Source organism: Erinaceus europaeus, chromosome 3 (assembly GCF_950295315.1).
Source record: "Erinaceus europaeus chromosome 3, mEriEur2.1, whole genome shotgun sequence".
In the NCBI taxonomy this organism is placed as follows: Eukaryota; Metazoa; Chordata; class Mammalia; order Eulipotyphla; family Erinaceidae; genus Erinaceus; species Erinaceus europaeus.
In genome coordinates this window covers 175,330,862-175,351,421 of record NC_080164.1, presented here as the reverse complement: position 1 = coordinate 175,351,421, position 20,560 = coordinate 175,330,862, and the positions used below count along the sequence as shown (strand labels likewise).

The 20,560-nt window shown below is 38.7% G+C and overlaps 1 protein-coding gene across 7 annotated transcripts in view; it reads right to left on the bottom strand.

Annotated features, from left to right (window-relative positions):
- Window positions 1-20,560, bottom strand: part of LCORL (ligand dependent nuclear receptor corepressor like) — a 146,994-nt gene that overhangs the window by 78,459 nt on the left and 47,975 nt on the right. For 5 of the 7 annotated variants that reach the window (XM_060188280.1, XM_060188284.1, XM_060188287.1 and 2 more), the window contains exons 2-4: window positions 19,378-19,443; window positions 3,082-3,161; window positions 2,012-2,141 (exon numbers count right to left, since the gene is read on the bottom strand). In XM_060188280.1, the coding sequence (XP_060044263.1) occupies window positions 2,012-2,141; window positions 3,082-3,161; window positions 19,378-19,443 (276 nt within the window). The remainder of the gene's footprint in view (window positions 1-2,011; window positions 2,142-3,081; window positions 3,162-19,377; window positions 19,444-20,560) is intronic. The other 2 variants (XM_060188282.1, XM_060188283.1) reach the window with 1 other exon arrangement.

Genomic DNA, 20,560 nt, shown 5'->3' with positions numbered 1-20,560 from the left:
TATCCAACAACGACAACAACAACAATAACTACAACAATAAAACAACAAGGGCAACAAAAGGGAATAAATAAATAAAAAATAAATATTAAAAAAAAAAAAAGAAAGAAAATTAAAGGCTATCGCTACTATTGATAAATCTCATTGTTACAAATTCCTCAAGGGAAAAGGAACCTGAGTGTTCCAAGATGAGTGAAACTTAGCTGTGTGCTTGTGTGGAAATGTCCACATTTTCTCCAGTTCTCGTAAGTAATATCCATCTGATAATACAGTAATTCTCGTAAGTGTAACTACATGGCCAAAAAAATTCTTAATTAATATGCTATAAATCCTTTAAAGCATGTAAAGTGTTTTTAATATGGGCATAGATTAAAAATGTTGTGTACTTTATTAAAAACAAAAACAATGTACATTTGTTTAACACTGACTACACAAAGGAAGATTTTTCAGTCCCCTGAAATTTAGAGGAAAAAAAAAGTTCTTACTCTCACTTCTTAGATCCTAAAGGAGCCCATGGGTGGAGAATATAGCTCATTCAATAAAGCACAGGCCTTTCTGTGCACAAGACCGGGGATCTCAGTCTCAGCATCACATGGGAGTGAGCACCTTGCCACCAGGGGAGCGTCGTGGATGGCCAAGCTGTGCTGTAGTGTCTCTGCCTCTATTTACGCTCCTTCCTCTCCTCTGCCACTCAAAAAAGAAAAAGAATAAAAAGTTGGGCCAGGGAGGTTTCTCAATAGTATTGTGCACTAAGTGTGTCTAAGGGGCTCATTACACACACACACACACACACACACACACACACACACACACACACACACACACACACACACCAGAAAACTTGTAAATGTAAAGACTAAAAACAAAAAGCTTCCTTTCTCAAAGATAGAGACTATTTTCAACATCACTGAATCAAACTGAAAGTATCAACTAACCTGCATAATTTCAGTAATAATTCTCCCAGATTCTGGAAGCTGAGGTAATATGCTCTCCTTTTCAAGCACCCATCCCTTCACACCATTATTTACTACAAGAGTCTATGTGATAAAAATCAAAACACTCTACTACTGTTCAGACAGTTAAGAACAACAACAACAACAACAAAAGTCCCGTATTTTCTCCACTGAGATGCAAAACTACTTCTACTGGTACATGTGTTTCACATGTGAAACCAGTTTCATTAGGTTTAAGTCCCTTACACATGAAGCAAAAGGAAGAAATAAAGGGAGGGAGAGGGGGAGGCTGGATGAGAGGGAGGGAGGGAGGGACAGAGGAAGGACACTGACATTTTTATGTCAAATGAGCATTCTGCCAAGGAAATACTGAAAACACAAGTCACCAAATATAGTCGGCTGCTAAACGATTTGTTACATAGTTGTTGTTGTTGTTTTTTGCTTCCAGGGTTATTGCTGAGGCTTGATGCCAGCACTATGAATATATTGCTCCCAGGCGGACATATTTCCCTTTTTCTTTCTTTCTATTTTATTCTATAGGACAGAGAGAAATTGAGGGGCAGGGATAAAGAAAGAAAAAAATGGACACCTGCAGACCTGCTTCACCATTTGTGAAGCGTCCCCTCTGCATGTGGGGAGTGGGGTCCTTGAGCAGGTCCTTGCACATAGTTCTATATGGGCCACCACCCAGTCCCCAATTGTTACGCATTACTAGAGACAATTTTACAGTATTATATACCTACCACTGATGGAACATGAAAGAACTTCTGAAGTTTTGAGCACAGCAACAAAAGAAGACTAGAAGCATTAAAATAGTCTGTTTACAGCAGGACAGAATCAGAGAAAGACTTCAGTACAGAACAGGAATGTTTAACAGAAGACTAGGACTTAGAATGACTGAAAGCTTAATGTGCCAAAAAATATGAAAAACACAACACAACAAAATTAATGGAAAGGAACTAAGAATAAAAAGGAGGACATAAAATAGTCGCATCTTAAAAAACTCAAAACACTTTAGTTCTCCACTGTAAATTTTAATTCATGAAGTATACCAACATTACCTTTCTTTCGAAAGAGCGCATTTAGGTAATTTTCTGCTTGGCATTCAATCTTTTCAGTGTTGGGCTGGCCCTGAGATGATAGTTCCTCTGTTGGTGTTGACTGTGAAGAATCGAGAGATGGCATGCAATCCTAAAATTGCAAGAAAATAACACTTAAGATCTCAAGTTCTCTATGTAAACATGGGCTTCCATTACAAATGACAAACATACTCAAATGCTCACTTGTTCTGTGTTTTAAATATATCAGGTTAATAGAGGGAACATAAATTTGGTATAGAAGTCATGGGGAAAGACATCTAGCTCTGACAGAGAGCCAAATTAGCCTTAACCCTTAATAAAACTGTAGTCAAAAAGGAGGGGGACAGATATACTATAAACTTGTAAATAAATTTACTGGGATGGCGTGACAGTAAAGCAATACTTTCAAAAAATTTAATAACAAAACATCTGTTTACCCACTAACCTGACCAAAGTGGGTAAAGATTCTCAAGTTCTCATCTTTCCTCAAGACCTTCTCAGAACAGTGCATTAAGGAATTAAATAGAAAATTTCACAAGAAGACGTTTCTGCACAGTCTATAACCTCACTATAGTAGAGACTTAATATGTAATCATTTACACAAGAGATAACTGTGATATCCAAAAGACTGCAAGAGAACACGAGAGGCTAAGAAGTCGTACCACGCTGTCCTCTAATTACTCATTTTACAAAATCAGACTGCAGGAGTGTCTCAGATCAGGCTAGACCTACAATCTCACCCTCGTCTACCTAAAGACAAAACAGAACAGAACTGAACTTCATGAGTCAGGGAACTATAAGAAAGAAATGTGAGACAAGCAAAAGAGATGGTTGTGTCTGAGACTTTTACTTGCAGATTGAGCTAAATATCAGGCTTCTAACATGAGATTTTAAAATAATCTTCTCATTACCAAAATCATGTATTGAGATTTTCATTTGTAAGTCATAAATTTTCAGAACAAATTAAGGTTGTTTTTTTAAAAAAAAAAAAAAAAAACTGTGTTACAATTGTGCAATTAGTTTAGAAATAATGTCATAGCACTAAAACTTACACTGACTGCTTCTCTCTGTAGGTTACAAAATGAACATTTTTCATCCATAGACCAGTCAGTCAGCTCTTCTGGTTCACAGTCTTTAAAAGAGGGAAAAATATTCATTAAATACACTAACTTTATTAAAACGGATAAAATTACCACTCTCCACAGCAATGGCTCATAAGAAAAAATAAATAAATAAAAAGCCAAACTAACTACTAACAGTAAGGGGGAAAGATCTAACTTTAAAATTAAACTGATGACATCTAGAAAGAAATATAGAGAGCTGTAAGGAGAGTACTTTTGTACTTCTTGGGACAAAGAAGCAAAATAAACTAGTTATAATTTCCCAGTATTGGGGATTTAAGTATCATCTAGCCTTCTGAAAGACTCAATTATCATTCTCTATATGCTGTATTTTTATTTTCACTAAGAAAGAAATCAGAACAGGGGAGAAGGGAGTAAATTTTGTACATCATGAAAGAAAAAAAAAAAAAACAGAAAAGTAAAGCACCAGAAAATTCACAAATCTGAGAACATGAAATGCTATCTAAGAAGCAAACAGAAGTCCATAGCTAAACGGTCAGATGATATCTTTATTGTATTGCTTAAAGGCAAGAATCATAGTAATAAGCAGAGTGAAAATTAGTTATATTACTCAACACAAAATAAGGTGTTTTTTTTCCCCACAACATTGTTCCTTATAATCTACTCTTGAGTTTTGAGAACACAGCCATTTTCTAATGAATGAATTTTGTGAAGACATAACAATTGCCATCCTAACTAGCCATAAGTAGTAACTTTCAAACTTACTCCTTGCAACAGAAACTTCCCCTATTTATTTCTTTTCCCCAATAAATTCATAAGCAGAACCTCAAATACATAAAACCATTATCATCTAAGAAAACTACACTGAGACAATCTTTTACTTTAAAAAAAACACTTAAAATTATACATATATTGCCACCAGGGTTATCCCCAGCAGTACTACAAACCCACAGTTTCTGGAGGCCAATTTGTTTCCCATTTTTATTGGATAGGACTGAGAGAAATTGAGAGGGGAGGAGAAGATGGAGAAGAAGAGAGAAAGACAGATGACTGCAGACCTAATTCACTGCTTGTGAAGCGACTCCCCTGCAGGTGGGTCTCCGGGGGCTCGAACTGGGATCCTTATATTTCATACTATGTGCTACCAGTGAGCTACCACCCACCCACCTAAAAATATTTTTCATTTGGGGGAAAGAATTAATTATAGCACATTTGTTTATACATTATGTATTTACTGGATAGAGACTAAGAGAAATCATGAGGGAAGGGAGAGATAGAGAGGGAAAAAGAAAGAGACACCTGCAGTCCTGCTTCACTGCTCAGGAAAGAAGGAAGGAAGCTTTAGCCCTTCTGCAGATGGGGACTGGGGCCTTGAACCCAGTTCTTTGTGCATTGTTTCACCATGTGTGCTCAACTGGGTGCACCACCTCTCAGCCCCTCTCTTATATTTTGAAACACAAAGTTAAATACATGTTACTGCTAACCTGGAGAGAAGATGTCTTTTTAATTTCCTAAGAAAATGTCCACAAAGTAAAGAACATGACTGGAACCAGAGGTGACTGTGCTAACTAAAGAGGTGAATAGCTTCTGGATGGCCTCATTCACATATGGAAAATAACAGAAAACTGAAACAAAACAAATGAACACGCCAAAAAAATAAATAAACAAAAATAACCAAACTGGCTCTTAGACTTACACCATGTCTGAGTATTCAATGAAAATAAAGTAAGAAAAATCAATCAAATAATCTGTGGAGTAAATGAAAATTACATAACACCATACAAAGGTTTAAATTGTTAACTAGATAGATGGCACCAGTTATTATTTTTTAAATCCTATCCCATCTAAGGCTAGTTCATGGGTGACACATAATTTTTATTTAATATAGATTTAAGAGGGGTGAGGAGATATCATAATGGCTATGCAAGTAGAGTCTCATGCCTGAGGTTCCCAGGTCCCAGGTTCAATCCCCCATACCACCATAAGCCAGAGCTGAGCATTGCTCTAGTTAAAGAAAAAAAAAGAAGAAATGAAAAGAAAATTAATCACTTTTTAATCACTCTGATAAGTCAAAGAGTTTAAGCAATCTACATCATTAAAAGCTCAGAAGTGCTATGACTTAACTTTTTCAGCCTTTCACTCAGCAGGATTACTCTGGCCCAGACCAGAGTGCTGTGAGTGAGACTTCCCCGTAAGCCCTCAATCAATCCTAGAACTGTCTTTCATGCAGTGTTATTACACCAAAAACTTGGCTAACAAGCAAGCATAACACAATTTTGATGAATCAAAGAAATTTTACTGCTTTTATATTATGACCCCATTAATTAGAACTATGAGAGGAATCTAACTAACATCAGGATTTATTAAAAAATATAAGATTTTTGAAGAATGGCTGCAAGGTTTCACTGATTAACATGCTAACTCAAGGAACAACTTTGGATTAATTAAAACAATTACCAGTTATGTAGTAAAATCTAGCATTTGAGACTGCAGCACTTACTTTCAGTGATTTTAAGACATCCTTCAAGTCAATACTAATTAAAAATAATGCCTATATGCATTATAAATATATGGCAATGAACAATCAATTCTATAAATGACATTAAGTTTTGCTGGATTCAAAAGTCTATGACTTTAATTCAGAAATATTTAATAATGATTCTACAGCAAATTTTGAGTCCAACTAGATCTTGCTGGGAAATATTTTTTATACATGGGAAAAGAGATTTTAGAAAATTATTACCCTCTACAAAGATGTTCATGTCATAAAAGTTATTATTACCTTTGTAATAATAACTTTAATAATAATACTTTTGTAGAGCCAGAGTTTTGCACATAAGCAAGTTCACAGCTCAAGGCTCCTTTTTTCATTCTCACAGGGAAAGAGAGGGAGAACACACTGTCACATCTCCCTCTGGGGCCCTAGGATCTCTTGTGCTGCTGGGGCTTTGACATGGGCCGGGCAAGGTGAGGTCTGTGCCCTACCTGGGTTGCTAGGTTCCTGGCCCTCAAATCTAGCACAATATGCCTTTTTATCTCACACGCAAAATATGACAATGAATTGGATATTCCTCTCTGAAAGTTATTCCTCTCTAAAAGAGATTGTATTACTCATTAAGTTGCCTCTCATTTTGAAAATTTAATGTATGAAAGTTTAAGTTCAAAAGGGGTTGTTATATACTGTATAGAAATACCCTTACTAATTAAAGGAAGTGTCATAACAAAACTGATAGTAAATGACTGACAAAAGCTACCTTTCCACCATGGATGAATGGAGATATATATATATATATATATATATATATATATATATATATGGTTTTTTTTTCTAATCTATAATTTCACCTAATCTATAATGGAAAGATAATAGACTGAAGTTAAAAAGCCTTAGTGTTTCGCACACTCTGCACATACCAAATGTGACTGTGGGCAAATTAATTCCTCTGAGTTCCAATTTTCTCACCTATAAAGTGAGGATAATAACTGCATCTTAAGGTTTGAGTACGAATTAAATAAAAGTATGTAAAATACCTAACAGGTCCAAAAGGTGTTACTTTCATTTTTTCCCCCAAAGAATCACACTCCTGGTTGTTTTGATTCTGTGAATATTCCTTACCTATAAGAAATAAATCTGGATTCTCAAAGACAAACCCCAATAAAAGGAAAAAGGGAAACATCTAATTAAATTATTCTTAGTTCTGAGAAATGATTGCAACTATGTTAATTTTGATGTAAGATATTGAACAGTAGGCAATTTAAAATACAATTGTCATTGTGAAACAACATATATATATATATATTTTTAAAGTAAAAAGAATGGAAAATAACTGGCAATTTCATCATGCAGAGATTATGATTAACATTTTGTAGTATATCCTTTGTGTTTGTATTTTAAGCTTCTTTAAAAATTAGGATGGGGAGCCGGGCGGCAGCTCAGCGGGTTAAGCCCACGAAGCGCAAGGACCGGCGCAAGGATCCCAGTTCGAGTTGGCTCCCCACCTGCAGGCGAGTCTCTTCACAGGCAGTGAAGCAGATCTGTAGGTGTCTGTCTTTCTCTCCACCTCCTCTCTCCATTTCTCTCTGTCCTATGCAACGACAGCAGCAACATCAGTAATAACCACAACAATGATAAAACAACAAGGGCAACAAAAGGGGAAAAAATGGTCTCTAGGAGCAATGGATTTGTGTTGCAAGCACCAAGCCCCAGCAATAACCCTGGAGGCAAAAAAAAAAAAAAATAGGGTCAGGGGGCTGGGCAGTAGTGCACATAGTACAAAGCACAAGGACCAGCTTCAAGGATCCTAGTTTAAGCCCCAGACTCCCCACGTCGTGCAAGGGGGTTGTTTCACATGCAGTAAAGCAGGTCTGCAGGTGTCTATCTTTCTCTCTCCCTCCCCTCTTTTTTTTTTTTTTACAGAGAGAAATTGAGAGACATGGGGAAGACAGAGAGGGAGGAGAAAAACACCTGTAGACCTGCTTCACCAGCTGTGAAGCAACCCGAACCCCCTGTAGGTGAAGAGCCAGAAGCTCGAACTGGGATCCTTGTGCCAGTCCTTGCACTTCACAAGATGTGAGCTTAACCTGCTATGCTACCACCTGGCCCCTCTCCCTCTCTATCTTCCCCATCTCTCTCAATTTCTTTCTGTCCTACAAAAAAACGAACAAAAAAATGGCCACAGGAGCAGTGGATTCATAGTGTAGGCATCAAGCCTCAGTGATAACGGAGGAGAAGGAGGAGGAGGAGGAGGAGAAGGAGGAGGAGGAGGAGGAGGAGGAGGAGGAGGAGGAGAAGAAGAAGAAGAAGAAGAAGAAGAAGAAGAAGAAGAAGAAGAAGAAGAAATAGGATCAGCTGATTCTATTTGTCTGCTTATTGGTTTCTTTATATGCCTCAGACAGAGACAGACAGAGGCAGACCCCAAAGCCCCACAGCTTCCTTCAGTGCAGTGGGGGCCAGACTGGAACCTGGCTCGTGTACTCGGCAAAGCAGTGCACTAATCAAGTGAGCTATTTCAGCAGCTCAGAGCCAGCTGATTTCTTAAGATTATATATATATAATCAATATGTTATTGATTATCAATATATATATTGATTAACCTCTAGCAAAGTAAATCATGAGAAATCAAATTTCTAACACAAAACAAAGATAGTCCATCATTAAGTGTGGAAATGTTAAATAAATAATTTAAAGAAATTATGAACAGCATTAGTTGCCCACAAACTTGAGAACTTCAAATGAAAGAAACTAAGACATAACCTACATAATCTCTCTAAATTTCAATCTATTAAAGAAATTATGTCAGTGATTAATAACCTTCCAACAGAGAAAGTGCCAATCCAGATGGTATCTCCACATCTGATCTAGAAAATACGAGCAGAAGAAATTTTTCTCCACTCATTCTGATTCTATTAATATCCGAATACCAAAACCTACCTGAACATATACTTCAGCCAAGAAATGCAAACAGGAAAAAAAAGTCTGTGAGAAGATTTCTGACATGCTATTTGAAAGCTGCAAATGAACAGAAGGGGACACCTCCCCACACCTTCTAGAATGGTGCATTCAGCACAGAAAACGCCAACGCTGATGAGGATGTGGAGCAAAAGAAACTTCACAACACTACTGGTGGAAATGCAAACAGTAAAGCTGTTTTAAAAGATAGTTTGGGGAGTCGGGCAATAGCGCAGTAGGTTAAGCGCAGGTGGCGTGAAGCGCAAGGAGCGGCGGAAGGATCCCGGTTCGAGCCCAGGCTCCCCACCTGTAGGGGAGTAACTTCACAGGTGGTGAAGCACCTGCAGGTGTCTTTCTCTCCCCCTCTCTGTCTTCCCATCCTCTCTCCATTTCTCTCTGTCCTATCTAATAACAACAATATCAATGATAACTACAATAATAACTACAACAATAAAACAAGGGCAATAAAAAATTAATTAATTAAAAAAAGAGATAGTTTGGCAACTTCTTAACAAGCTCAACAGACAATTTCCATATAATCTAGTAGTTGTGCACCGAGGCATTTCCCTAAATAAGCTGGAAATTTAAATATACATATATCTCCCTGCACATAACAGGTCTATTCCTAATTTCCCAAACTTTGAGTCACCAAGGTACATGAAGAGAACTCATGCAACAACCCGTGTAATACTGTATATGCAAACTGTGCATACAGACACTGCAACAGTGTTGATTGGCACTAAAATGAAATGACCTAAGAAGCCATCAAAAGATACAGAGCAGCCTTCAATGCATATTCCTCACCAAAAGAAGAGGACCTGAATAGCAAGAGCCGAAATTCAACTCTGCAAGTGTTAGACAAAAGTAGTCATCAGCAAAATGTGTACAATGAGAGGAGCTGTTTCTAATAAAAGTTAACCCAGAGCCAGAGGAATGGTTCCGAAGGTAAAGCTCCCACTAGACCACACGTGAGGACTTGGGTCCAAGCCCTGGCACCAAGAAGGAGCACCGTGGATGGCACCAGGGGGGATCTCTGAAGGGCAGAGCACTGTTTTGATGTGTCTGTGTCAAAAATATAAAATAAAAAATACTAAATGAACAATTACATTTAAACTTTATGTAATTTTCCACATGAAATGGTAATGTTTTCTCAATAGTTAAAAAAAAAAAGGGGAAAATCATACTTAGCTCATAGACCATTAAAACACGACCAGCAAGCAAGACCTAGTCCACACACTGCAGCTTGCACACCTCCGATGTGATCTTCCATTTCCTCACTGCCGCACGTAGAGAAAAACCGCTCTGGATCTACCAGCCAGTCTCCAAGGGCCACTACACTCCTCATATTTTTGCAAATACCCTAATACGGCAAGAAAACTAGATGCCCACAAGTGATGAGAAAGACTAGCTCATTAAAAAAACACAAGAACTGACTACAGTAGCAAAGGAGTGAAGTTTTTTTTTGTTGTTTTTTTTTTCCTAAAAGGAAAATTGAGCTTTTGGGGAAATGGAGGAGGAAGAAAAAGCAAAGAGCAAGGGCAAGTGTTCTGGAAGCACAGAGACATTTGGAATTTATGACATTCAGGCTTCTTTGGAAATTCCATCCTAGAGAGAAATAATAGCTAAATTTTCCTCAAAAGGGCAAAAAGTCCTAACAACAGATCAAAGCAAAGAGAAAGCAAAGGCTTCTGTTTTAGTTTCAGCAAATCAAAAGCTAGCAGCACTCAAAGACTTCTTTCAAAGCTATTCAACTGGAGGGTGGTTTCAAGTCCAATTTAAAAATTAAATTTTGCGGCCTGGGAAATGGCACAGAGAATGAAGTATTATACTTTGAAGCAAGTTTGATCCCCAGCATAGGATGTGTCAGAGTAATGCTCTTCCTCATTCTCATTAATCAATGAAAAGTCTTTAAAAAAAACATACAGCTGTAAAACTCCAATACATATGATAAAAAACAAACAACAACAGTAACCAAAAAAAAAAAAAAACCTTTACTTAAAAAAAAAAAAAAAAAAAGCACTTTGGGCCAGTCAGGGAATACTAGAACTGGTCCTGAAGCGAGTGCAGCCTAGAATGTTTCCAGCTGGGACCACAGACCTGTGAGCTCAGACTGACAGGACTCAGAGGTTACACAGGCTCCTGTGCTAAATGTGAATAGACATGGGCCCCGGGTCAGAATGATGTGGTAAACAGTCAACTGTATTTACATAATTTCTTCAAGTTTGGGAGCCCTAATTCAGTTTTCTAGCTCTATTCTTAACTCTAACTGCATCTTCCCAGACAATATTCTTAGTCCAGCTACATGTTATCAATCTCAAGCAAAAATTACTAAAGTCACTGGCCCCTAGGAACATACCTAAAATAGATTTTCTAGCTTCTTAACCACCCTAAAATCCCTATTCTCACCTGCTCTATTCCTACTTTCTGGTTCCTGTTTATTAAACAGTTTTCCTGCTTCATATCTGCCTTTCAGACACTAAGTTGCAGATGCTACTATGATTCCATCCTGAACACCCTGGGTAGATGACCTTATCAATGTTTCCTAACACCTAACTAGAGGGCTCTGAGGAATAAAGCAAGTGTCAGGGACTGAGGCTGGAGCCCCCGAGGCTCTGTGTCCTGAGTTCTGTGTTCCAACAGGGTTGGTTATCTCCCCAGCCCAAGCAGCACTTGTTTAGAACAGGGTAAGAGAGAAGCTAGACGTGGCAGTAGTAGTGCAGCTTCTCCAAGCCTTTTCAAAATGCTCTGCACTCTGACACTGGTTTAATCTTCCTCGAATATCACCAGTCTTAAGGTTACAACTTTGATCTTTTTTTTTTTTTAACTGGAGAGATTAATGACATAGTAAATACAGTTGTTGGTACATGTGTAAAAAATGCTCAATTTTCTGGAAAACACTCTCACGCCAGCCTAGGTCCTCCTCCTCTTCCACCATGTGCCAGGACCTCAAAGTGGCCCCTCCCCTGAGAGTCCTTTACTGTGGTGCATACAGCACACCTAGTCCAAGCACTACTTTGTATTTCTTCTCATTTCTGTCTTTTTTCAATTTCTTATCATTTTTTAACTTACAAAGAAAAGAGCAAGGAAAAGGAGGAAAAATTTACCTTATATATCGGAGAAAAGTAGAACACTGGGATGAAAAAGGGGAATCAAGTAAAAATGTGACTGTGTGTAATAAAAAAAGGGGGGGTTTCAAAGTCTAGCTAACTGTACTACTGCCACCCTCCAAACAAGTACAAACAGCAGACAAGATGATCTGAATTAAAAGGGTGAACAGAATGAGACACACAGAAATGGGTATTTAACTAGTTAGTTACAACAGACCCACAATGAAATACTGTGCAGCACTAAGGACTATTGGATAGTGATAGAAACTGAGAGGGGAGGAGGAGATACAGAGGGAGGGAGACAGACACCGGCAGCTGCTTCACCGCTCGTGAAGCTTTCCCCTTGACAGGTGGGGGACCAGAGACATGAACCTGGGTCCTTGTGCACTGATGATCCAAACTTTATGCACCTAAATAATCTACTAATGAGCAAACACAACAGACTCAAACACTATACAGCATTAAATTGTTGTACTCTACATGTGCATGTTACACTGTATGTACATATAGACTATGTTTAAGCCTTGTATACTATATATATGCCACACATGGCATATACACAGCGTATGTATGTACACATGCACATTCATTATATACTACAAGAAAGAATAAACACAAACACATATTTTACATGTATATAAAAATGCTGGCAGAGACTGTGGTTGTAGGACTATGGGTATTTTTTTCCTTTATAGCTTATATTCATTTCTGATTTCCTAAAATTAATTTGTGTTATTAGGATATTAAAGAAATAATAGTTGTCAGGTGATGGTTCTCCATGTAGAGCCACAGAGTCTCATGTTTGAGGACCTGTGTTCAAGCCTCTGGTTCCCACTACTGTGAAGACGCTTCAAAAGTGGTGGAACAGTGCTGGAGGTGTCTCTCCTTTTCTTTGCCTCTCTTTCTTTATTTCTGTCTCATATCCTCTATGAGAGAGAGAGAGAGAGAGAGAGACAGAGAGAGGGGTGGGGGGAGTGGCTTCCAGGAACAGTGGAGTCACAACAATAACTCTGGTGGCAAAATAAAAAATAATTACAGTCTAAAAATGCAAGCATTTGTTTCCTTAGAACACTCCTTCATATAATAAACTAATTTCTAAAGAAATGTAAGTTTCCGGTTCGAGCCCTGGCTCCCCACCTGCAGGGGCGTCGCTTCACAGGCGGTGAAGCAGGTCTGTAGGTGTCTCTCTTTCTCTCCCCCTCTCTGTCTTTCCCTCCTCTCTCCATTTCTTTCTGTCCTATCCAACAACGACGACATCGACAACAACAAGAATAACTACAACAACAATAAAAAAAAAAAAAAAAAAAAAAAAGAAATGTAAGTTTATAAACACATAGATAACTATAGAAATAAGAGTTGAGGGGAGTCGGGCTGTAGTGCAGCGGGTTAAGCGCAGATGGCGCAAAGCACAAGGACCTGCATAAGGATCCCGGTTCAAACCCCGGCTCCCCACCTGCAGGGGAGTCCCTTCACAGGCGGTGAAGCAGGTCTACAGGTGTCTATCTTTCTCTCCTCCTCTCTGTCTTCCCCTCCTCTCTCCATTTCTCTCTGTCCTATCCAACAACGATAACAACAATAATAACTACAACAATAAAACAACAAGGGCAACAAAAGGGAATAAATAAATTTAAAAAAAAGGGTTGGAGGATGCAAGTTGCAACTTGGGCTACCAAGAAATAATTATATTATTAACTTCTGATAAGAATGAGAGCAGGTTAAGAAAAGAATGCTGAAGAAGCTTCGGGTATAAATTAAATTCATTATTCATAGTTTATACAAACTACAGTTAGTAACGAAGCTTAAATTCAGTGTTAAAACTTTCTTTAAAGAATAGAACAAAAGTTACAAAAATTCACGTGGAAGCAAAAAATCCCCATGATGGTCAAAGCAATCTTGCGAAAAAGGAACAACATTACAGGCATTACATTACCAGGCCTCAAGCTACAACTACAGACCTACTGTACTCAAAACTGCCTAGTATTGGAACCAAAACGGATACACAGGCCAGTGGAGTAAAACAGGATCCAGAAGTAGGCCCCCACATCTATGGCCAACTAATGTTTGACAAAGGGGCCCAAACCATTAATTAAGTGGTGAGAAGAGAGCTGTTACATACCACCAAGCACAAAATTCAACTCTAAGTGGACCAAAGACGCATATATCAAGCCAGAAAAAAAAAACAGTGGCAGGACACTTCACAACCTATGTTTCAAAAAAGCTTCCAAGGATTCAAATTTAGCAGCAAAGAAAACAAAAGTAAAAATAAACCAACAGGACTACATCAAACTGAAAAGCTTCTGCACAGCAAAGGGTATGAACACCCAAACAGAAAGACACCTTACAGCCTGGGAGATCTTTATACAAAATACCTCAGACAAAGGACTAATAACCAAAATACATAAAGAGCTCAGCAAACACAACATTAAAAAAAAAAAAAGAGTGGGGTTATGGACAGAAATTTCACAGAGGAAGAGATCCAGAGGGCCAACACATATATGAGAAGGTGCTCAAAGTCACTGATGATCAGAAAAATGCAATGCAAATAAAGACAACACTGAGATACCACTTTACACTTGTGAGAATATCATACATCAGAAAGGACAGAAATAACAAATGTTGGAAAAGATGTGGGGGAAAAGGGATACTTCTGCTGGTGGAAGTGTAAAATTGTCCAATCTTTGTGGAATACAATCTGGAAACTTTTCAGCACATTATAAATTGACCTCCTCTATGACTAAGAAATTCCTCTCTTGGGGATACACTCAAAGGAAACAAAAACACCTATCAGAAGAGATCTATATATACCTATGTTCACAGCAGCACAATTAGTAGTTGCTAGAAACTGGAAGCAGCCTAGATGTCCAACATCAGACGAGTGGCTAAAGAAATTATGGTATAACAGCTTCTTGTCACCTTTAACCAAATCGATACTGGTGCTACCACCCACATTATGCTGCTACCAAATTCCTACTGTGGACTATAACCAGAGATACCAAGCCTGAGAAGTCAACCTCGAAGCTCTTCAAATCTGGTGAGACCTTTCCTAACACACGGGGACTACCTACATCCACGTTAGATGGCATGTCATTTAACTAATTAACAGACACCAGATACAGGCTAGAGCTTAGGGAACTAGGTACAGGTATCCATAAACAAGGGGCAATTATATAACTCAAAGTCAAAGTGCTCAATAATGGCTGAAGTGCCTAAAGAAGGCACCATAAATTCCCTGATTTGGACTTAGACCAAATTAGCTGGGCAACCTAGCAGAAAGGCCCAAAGTGATAGATCCCAAAAACCTAAGTCTGGCTGGGCTCAAATGTCTTAATAACTGAGAGAAAGTCTAAGATCACCAAATAAAGAGAGGACTACAAAAGTTGAATAAGGGCACTTAATAATGGCTCTTTTGGTCAATATCACACCACGTCATCATCTGGGTCCCTAGTTAGGGGATCCTTGGATTCTCACACACATATGATGGGTCTAGACTTTTAAGGGATCCCTCTCTCCACCATCACTAGTTGTCGGGCAGCTGCCCCCCCCTCTGATGCTGTGGTCTATTTACATAATCATTGTTTTGCCTGAGACCTGCCCTGCCTGCAGGGTTTTGGTTAATCCCACTAATTAGAACCTTAGCAACAGCTGCTGTGGAAGCTTTCTACCTTTGTGCTCTTTTCTCCACCCCCTCTCCTAGCCATTTCCTTTTCCCACTTGCCACTTCTGGCCCATGGTGGAGGGGTCTCAGAAAAATAATAAGAGGAAAAAAAAGAATCACAGTGCCTTTGTAAAACACAAGGCTGCAGAGGGCCAAGGCCATATACTTATCTGGGGCGCCTTGGTACGTCTGCTGCTTGTGTGGAGCCACTGGCCCCACGTTTGGGTGCCAGAATGCCAGGATAGCACTGCAGGTGTTTCTTCCCAGGCACATGTTCTCTGGGTTGGAGAGAACTTGACCGGAGCCAACCTGGGCCGTTGCTTACTCAGTGACGCGGGAGAGAGACCAGGAACTCGTGGTGGAGCAGGAACGCAATACAATGCCTTTATTGATCAAAGACAACGCATATATATCTTTAACCAGAAGTAGCAAGTGGGAAAAGGAAATGGCTAGGAGAGGGGGTGGAGAAAAGAGCGCCAAGGTAGAAAGCTTCCACAGCAGCTGTTGTTAAGGTTCTAACCAGTGGGATTAACCAAAACCCTGCAGGCAGGGTGGGTCTCAGGCAAAACAATAATTATGTAAATAGACCACAGCATCACAGCGGGGGGGGGGGGGGGCTGCCTGACAACTGGTCACCTCCATAAGGAATAGCATCGTGTGGGCCCTCCCAGGACCTTGTCCTCACCATAAAGTCATAACAGTAGAGATAGTCCCAGTCTCCAAAGGGAGGCTGGTGTTATCCTGCTCTGCCACTCAAAGAAAGACTGGTCCTGAAATGAGTACAGCCTGCAATGTTCTCAGCTGTGACCATGAGCTGTGAGCTCAGACCAATAGGGACTTAGAGGTTACACAGGCTCTGGTGCTAAATATAAATATAAATGTAAATATAAATGTAAAATATGGGCCCCAGGTCAGATGGATGGAGGTAAACAGTTAATTTTAGCCACAGAATTTTTTCATTTTTTTCAAGAACAGGAGCTACTCTCTGCCCTAATCCAACTTTCTAGCCCTTTTCTCTACTCTGACACCATTCTATCAGACAATACTTCAGGCTAGCTACCAAACTCAAGTAAAACTACCATAGTTGTGTGCCCCCAGGAACTTGTCTAAAATGGTTTTCTTATTTTTTTTTTTTACCTAAAATCCCTAATCTCATCTGCTCTGATCCTACTTTTTGATTCCGGTTCATTAACCATTTTGTCTCAACTTAGGTCATGCCACCTTCCAGACACCAGGTTACAGATGACACCAGGTTACCATGACTCCATCCCAACTTCTCTGGGCAGACGACCTCACCAATGTGTCCTGGATTCTCACACCTCCAGAGTTCTGGTCCACTAGGGAGAGATAGAAACAGTCTGGGGGTATGGATCGAACTGTCAATGCCCATGCTCAGCAGAGAAGCAATTACAAAAGCCAGAACTCCTAACTTCTGTTCCCCAAAAACAACCTTGATTATACCCCCAGCAGGGGAGAAGTGATAAGATGAAGATGAGAGGTCTCTGCACTCCAGCTCCATCAGCACCCAGAGAGAGAGAAGGAAAAGGAGAGGGACATACGGAGGTAGCTATGATGCCATGAGTGGCTTAGAGGGATATATGGAGGTAGTTATGATGTCATGAGTGGCTTGGAGGGGAAAAGAGGATTGAATCAGAAAAAAAAAAGAGGCAACTATGTATAAATGTGGACAGACATAGTTATAGAGATGATGGTTATCCCACATATACAACCTTAGGGGATCTGTGGTGGATTGCAGTGGGGAGAGTCAAGATTCAGAACTGTAGTGGTGGGAATGGTGTGGATTTAAACCCCTGTTGACATGTAATTTTGTAAAATAAAATTTTAAAAAAGAGAAGGATAAAGAGAAAAAATGTGAGATATATATATAATGATGGAATACTCCTCAGCTGTCAAAAATGATGAAGTTATCTCTTTGTAGTATCTTCGATGAAACTTAAAGATATGTTAAGCGAGATAAGCCAAAAGGAGGACAAACACCAAATGATCTCACTTATAAGTGGGACTTAATAAATAGGGAAAGGGAAGGAAGGAACAAAGTGAAATGTAGACTGGACAAGGTGTACTGTATCAAAGCAAAAAACTCTGTAAACTAAGTTTACAGAAGGAAAAAAAATCAGTATCTTCTAATAATGTAATACCATATTGTTGCTTTAGTAAGTCACTTGCCATCAATTCTTGTATTAAAATGTTACACTTTAAAATAAAAAATATTTAATCCAGTGTAATTAATTTGGGAGTTGGGTGGTAGCATAGCGGGTTAAGTGCACGTGGCTCAAAGCACAAGGGCCGTTGTAAGGATCCCAGTTCGAGCCCCCAGCTCCCCACCTGCAGGGGAGTCGCTTCACAGGTGGTGAAGCAGGTCTGCAGGTGTCTGTCTTTCTCTCCCCCTCTCTGTCTTCCCCTCCTCTCTCCATTTCTCTCTGTCCTATCTAACGACATCAATAACAACAATAACTACAACAACAGTAAAAAAAACAAGAGCAACAAAAGGGAAAATAAATTAAAAAAATATATATTTAATCCAGTATAAAAATATAATAAAATATGAAATGATTAGAGAGATGTAAGGTCTTCACTACAAGAATGAACAAACGTATTTCAGAATTTCCTTCCTTAAAATCATTTCATTCATTCCCCTGAATAGGAATGATTGTTTATTGGTACTCTTATCTCTGAGATTCATAACTCCATCTGCTCAGTGTTAGTAAACAAGCAGAAAACTTCTGACTCAGCCCACATCATCCTCTCTCTCCTCAGCTCAAAAATTTGATACCAAAGAGACAATGATATATTTTTTAATTTTTTATATTTATTTATTCATTTTCCCTTTTGTTGCCCTTGTTGTTTTATTGTTGTAGTTATTGTTGGATAGGACAGAGAAAAATGGAGAGAGGAGAGGAAGACAGAGAGGAGGGGAGAAAGACACCTGTTTCACTGCTTGTGAAGCACTCCCCTGCAGGTGGGGAGCCGGGGCTCGAACCGGGTTCATTATGCTGGTCCTTGCGCTTCGCGCCACGTGCGCTTAACATGCTGCGCCACCGCCGGACTCCCAGAGACAATGATCTTTAGAAACACCACAGGCTCTAGTGGGATGAAAGGCACTAGAGTGGAACAGAAGGTATAGTGCCAGCACACACAACTAACCAGATAGAGGATTTCGAAGTACAGTAAATAAAGTCAAAGTAAAAACCAGTGTTCATATAACTCATTTTGCAAACACGGCTAATAGTAAGTAAACTATAGTAAAATTTCAGATGTCTACAAGAAGACTCTCTCCTAGTGCTCTCCATATCCAATCAAGCTACAAAACAACTAAGCTCTGGCATCACACCAACTATACCAGACATAAGAAACTTCCACTAGAATTGAATCTTTTGGAAGAGAAGGCTATAAAAAATTATGAGTATTATGCATAACATGAATGTCCGAACACACATCACAGGACTTCCAGAGTGACATGCTGAATTTCAAGCTGTCTGCAGGGTAAGTGCTAACAGGAGATATTAGTTTAATATATAAACCCTTTAAGTCCTTAGACACAAGTCTGCAAATTGTATAATTTAAGAAAAGGTAAAATTTGCCATTGAGACAAAAAAACTTTATTATTTTTTTAATCTTGATCAATGTAATGAAAGTTTTTTTTCCAAATCACTGTATTCAACAGAATGGCTTGCGGGACAGTTGTTGACACATGGGTGGAGCCCCGTATCTCGTCCATCCCAGCCTTTCTCTAACTCAGTCCTGAGGTCCTCTCTCCCACCCCCTCCTCCAATCCTCCCTCCCCCAGAGTCTTTACATTGCTGCCAAACATCAAACGCAGTCCAGGGCTGGATTTTTTGTTGTTGTTGTTTTGTTTCTGTTTTTAAGATTCTAACATTATATAATGACCGTAATAAAATCTAGGCCATCTGAAATCTTTTCTAGTTAAAAGAGATTATGACTTTACTTTTAATATAAAGTCAATGTAGAACAATCATTTTTCATTTGTTAAATGAACACATAAAAAGTTCTTTTATTTTGGAAAATAACATTACCTTCAAATAAACTGAGGTCTCTTCGTAGCCGTGGTCCATAAAGCCCTTCTAAAATACTCTCAAAACCTGTTTTAAGAGAAATAAAAGTGTATTAATTACTGAGAGAGTTTAGTTTTACAACAATCAATAAACAATCCCTATGTGAAAGTTATAAATTTAACAAACTAAATAGGGTGACATTTTTCCTTTATCTGAATTATGCTGAGCTAGGGGATAGAAAACACAGCAAAGAACCATACAATAACTATCAGAAATTACATGATTGTAAAGAAATTAGAATATTAAAATGTGAATATTTAGTACTAAAACAAGTAGGCACCTTTGCCATTTAGAAACATTTTCATGTTAAAATTTTGTGGATAGAATAATTAGAAAAGACACTCTTGTTCATGTTATAAAAAATTAACATTAATAAGTAGCATCTGGGGAGTCGGGCGGTAGCAGAATGGGTTAAGCCCATGTGGCACAAAACACAAGGACCGGCTTAAGGATCCCAGTTTGAGTCTCCAGCTCCCCACCTATAGGGGAGTCGCTTCACAGGCGGTGAAGCAGGTCTGCAGGTGTCTATCTTTCGCTCCCCTTCTCTGTCTTCCCCTCCTCTCTCCATTTCTCTCTGTCCTATTCAACAATGACGATATCAATAAGAACAATAATAACTACTACAACAATAAAACAATAAAGGCAACAAAAGGGAAAATAAATATTAAAAAAATACTTTTGAAAAAAGCAGCATCTGTAACCTCAGTTATAAGAATGAGCATTTGAATGTCAGTAGGGACATCCTTTCTGTGAATATTAATATACACAAAAATTCAAACTACATGTGAAAATTCAAACACAATTTGTTCATAGCTATGAACTGCCTTGTTAAAAGACATGAAACTACTGAAAATCTTGTAAATTTAACAAAGCTCAAATTCATGATTTTGGCAAGGGCTATACTTTTTAGATATACTAATTTTTAAGACCACAATTTCTTTTTATAAAGTGTGAATTATATTTGATTTTAAGCAGCCAGTCAACATACTGCAAGGTATTTAAAGGAAAATGACTTTATTGGCAAAATAACTATGAAACAAACCCTAAATTAAGGACGCTAAATTCTTGAGGGGAAAAAAGTGCAAGTGCCGTGACATATGTGAACAATGAAAGATTTTCTCAGCAGTATTCCTAGATTGCAAAA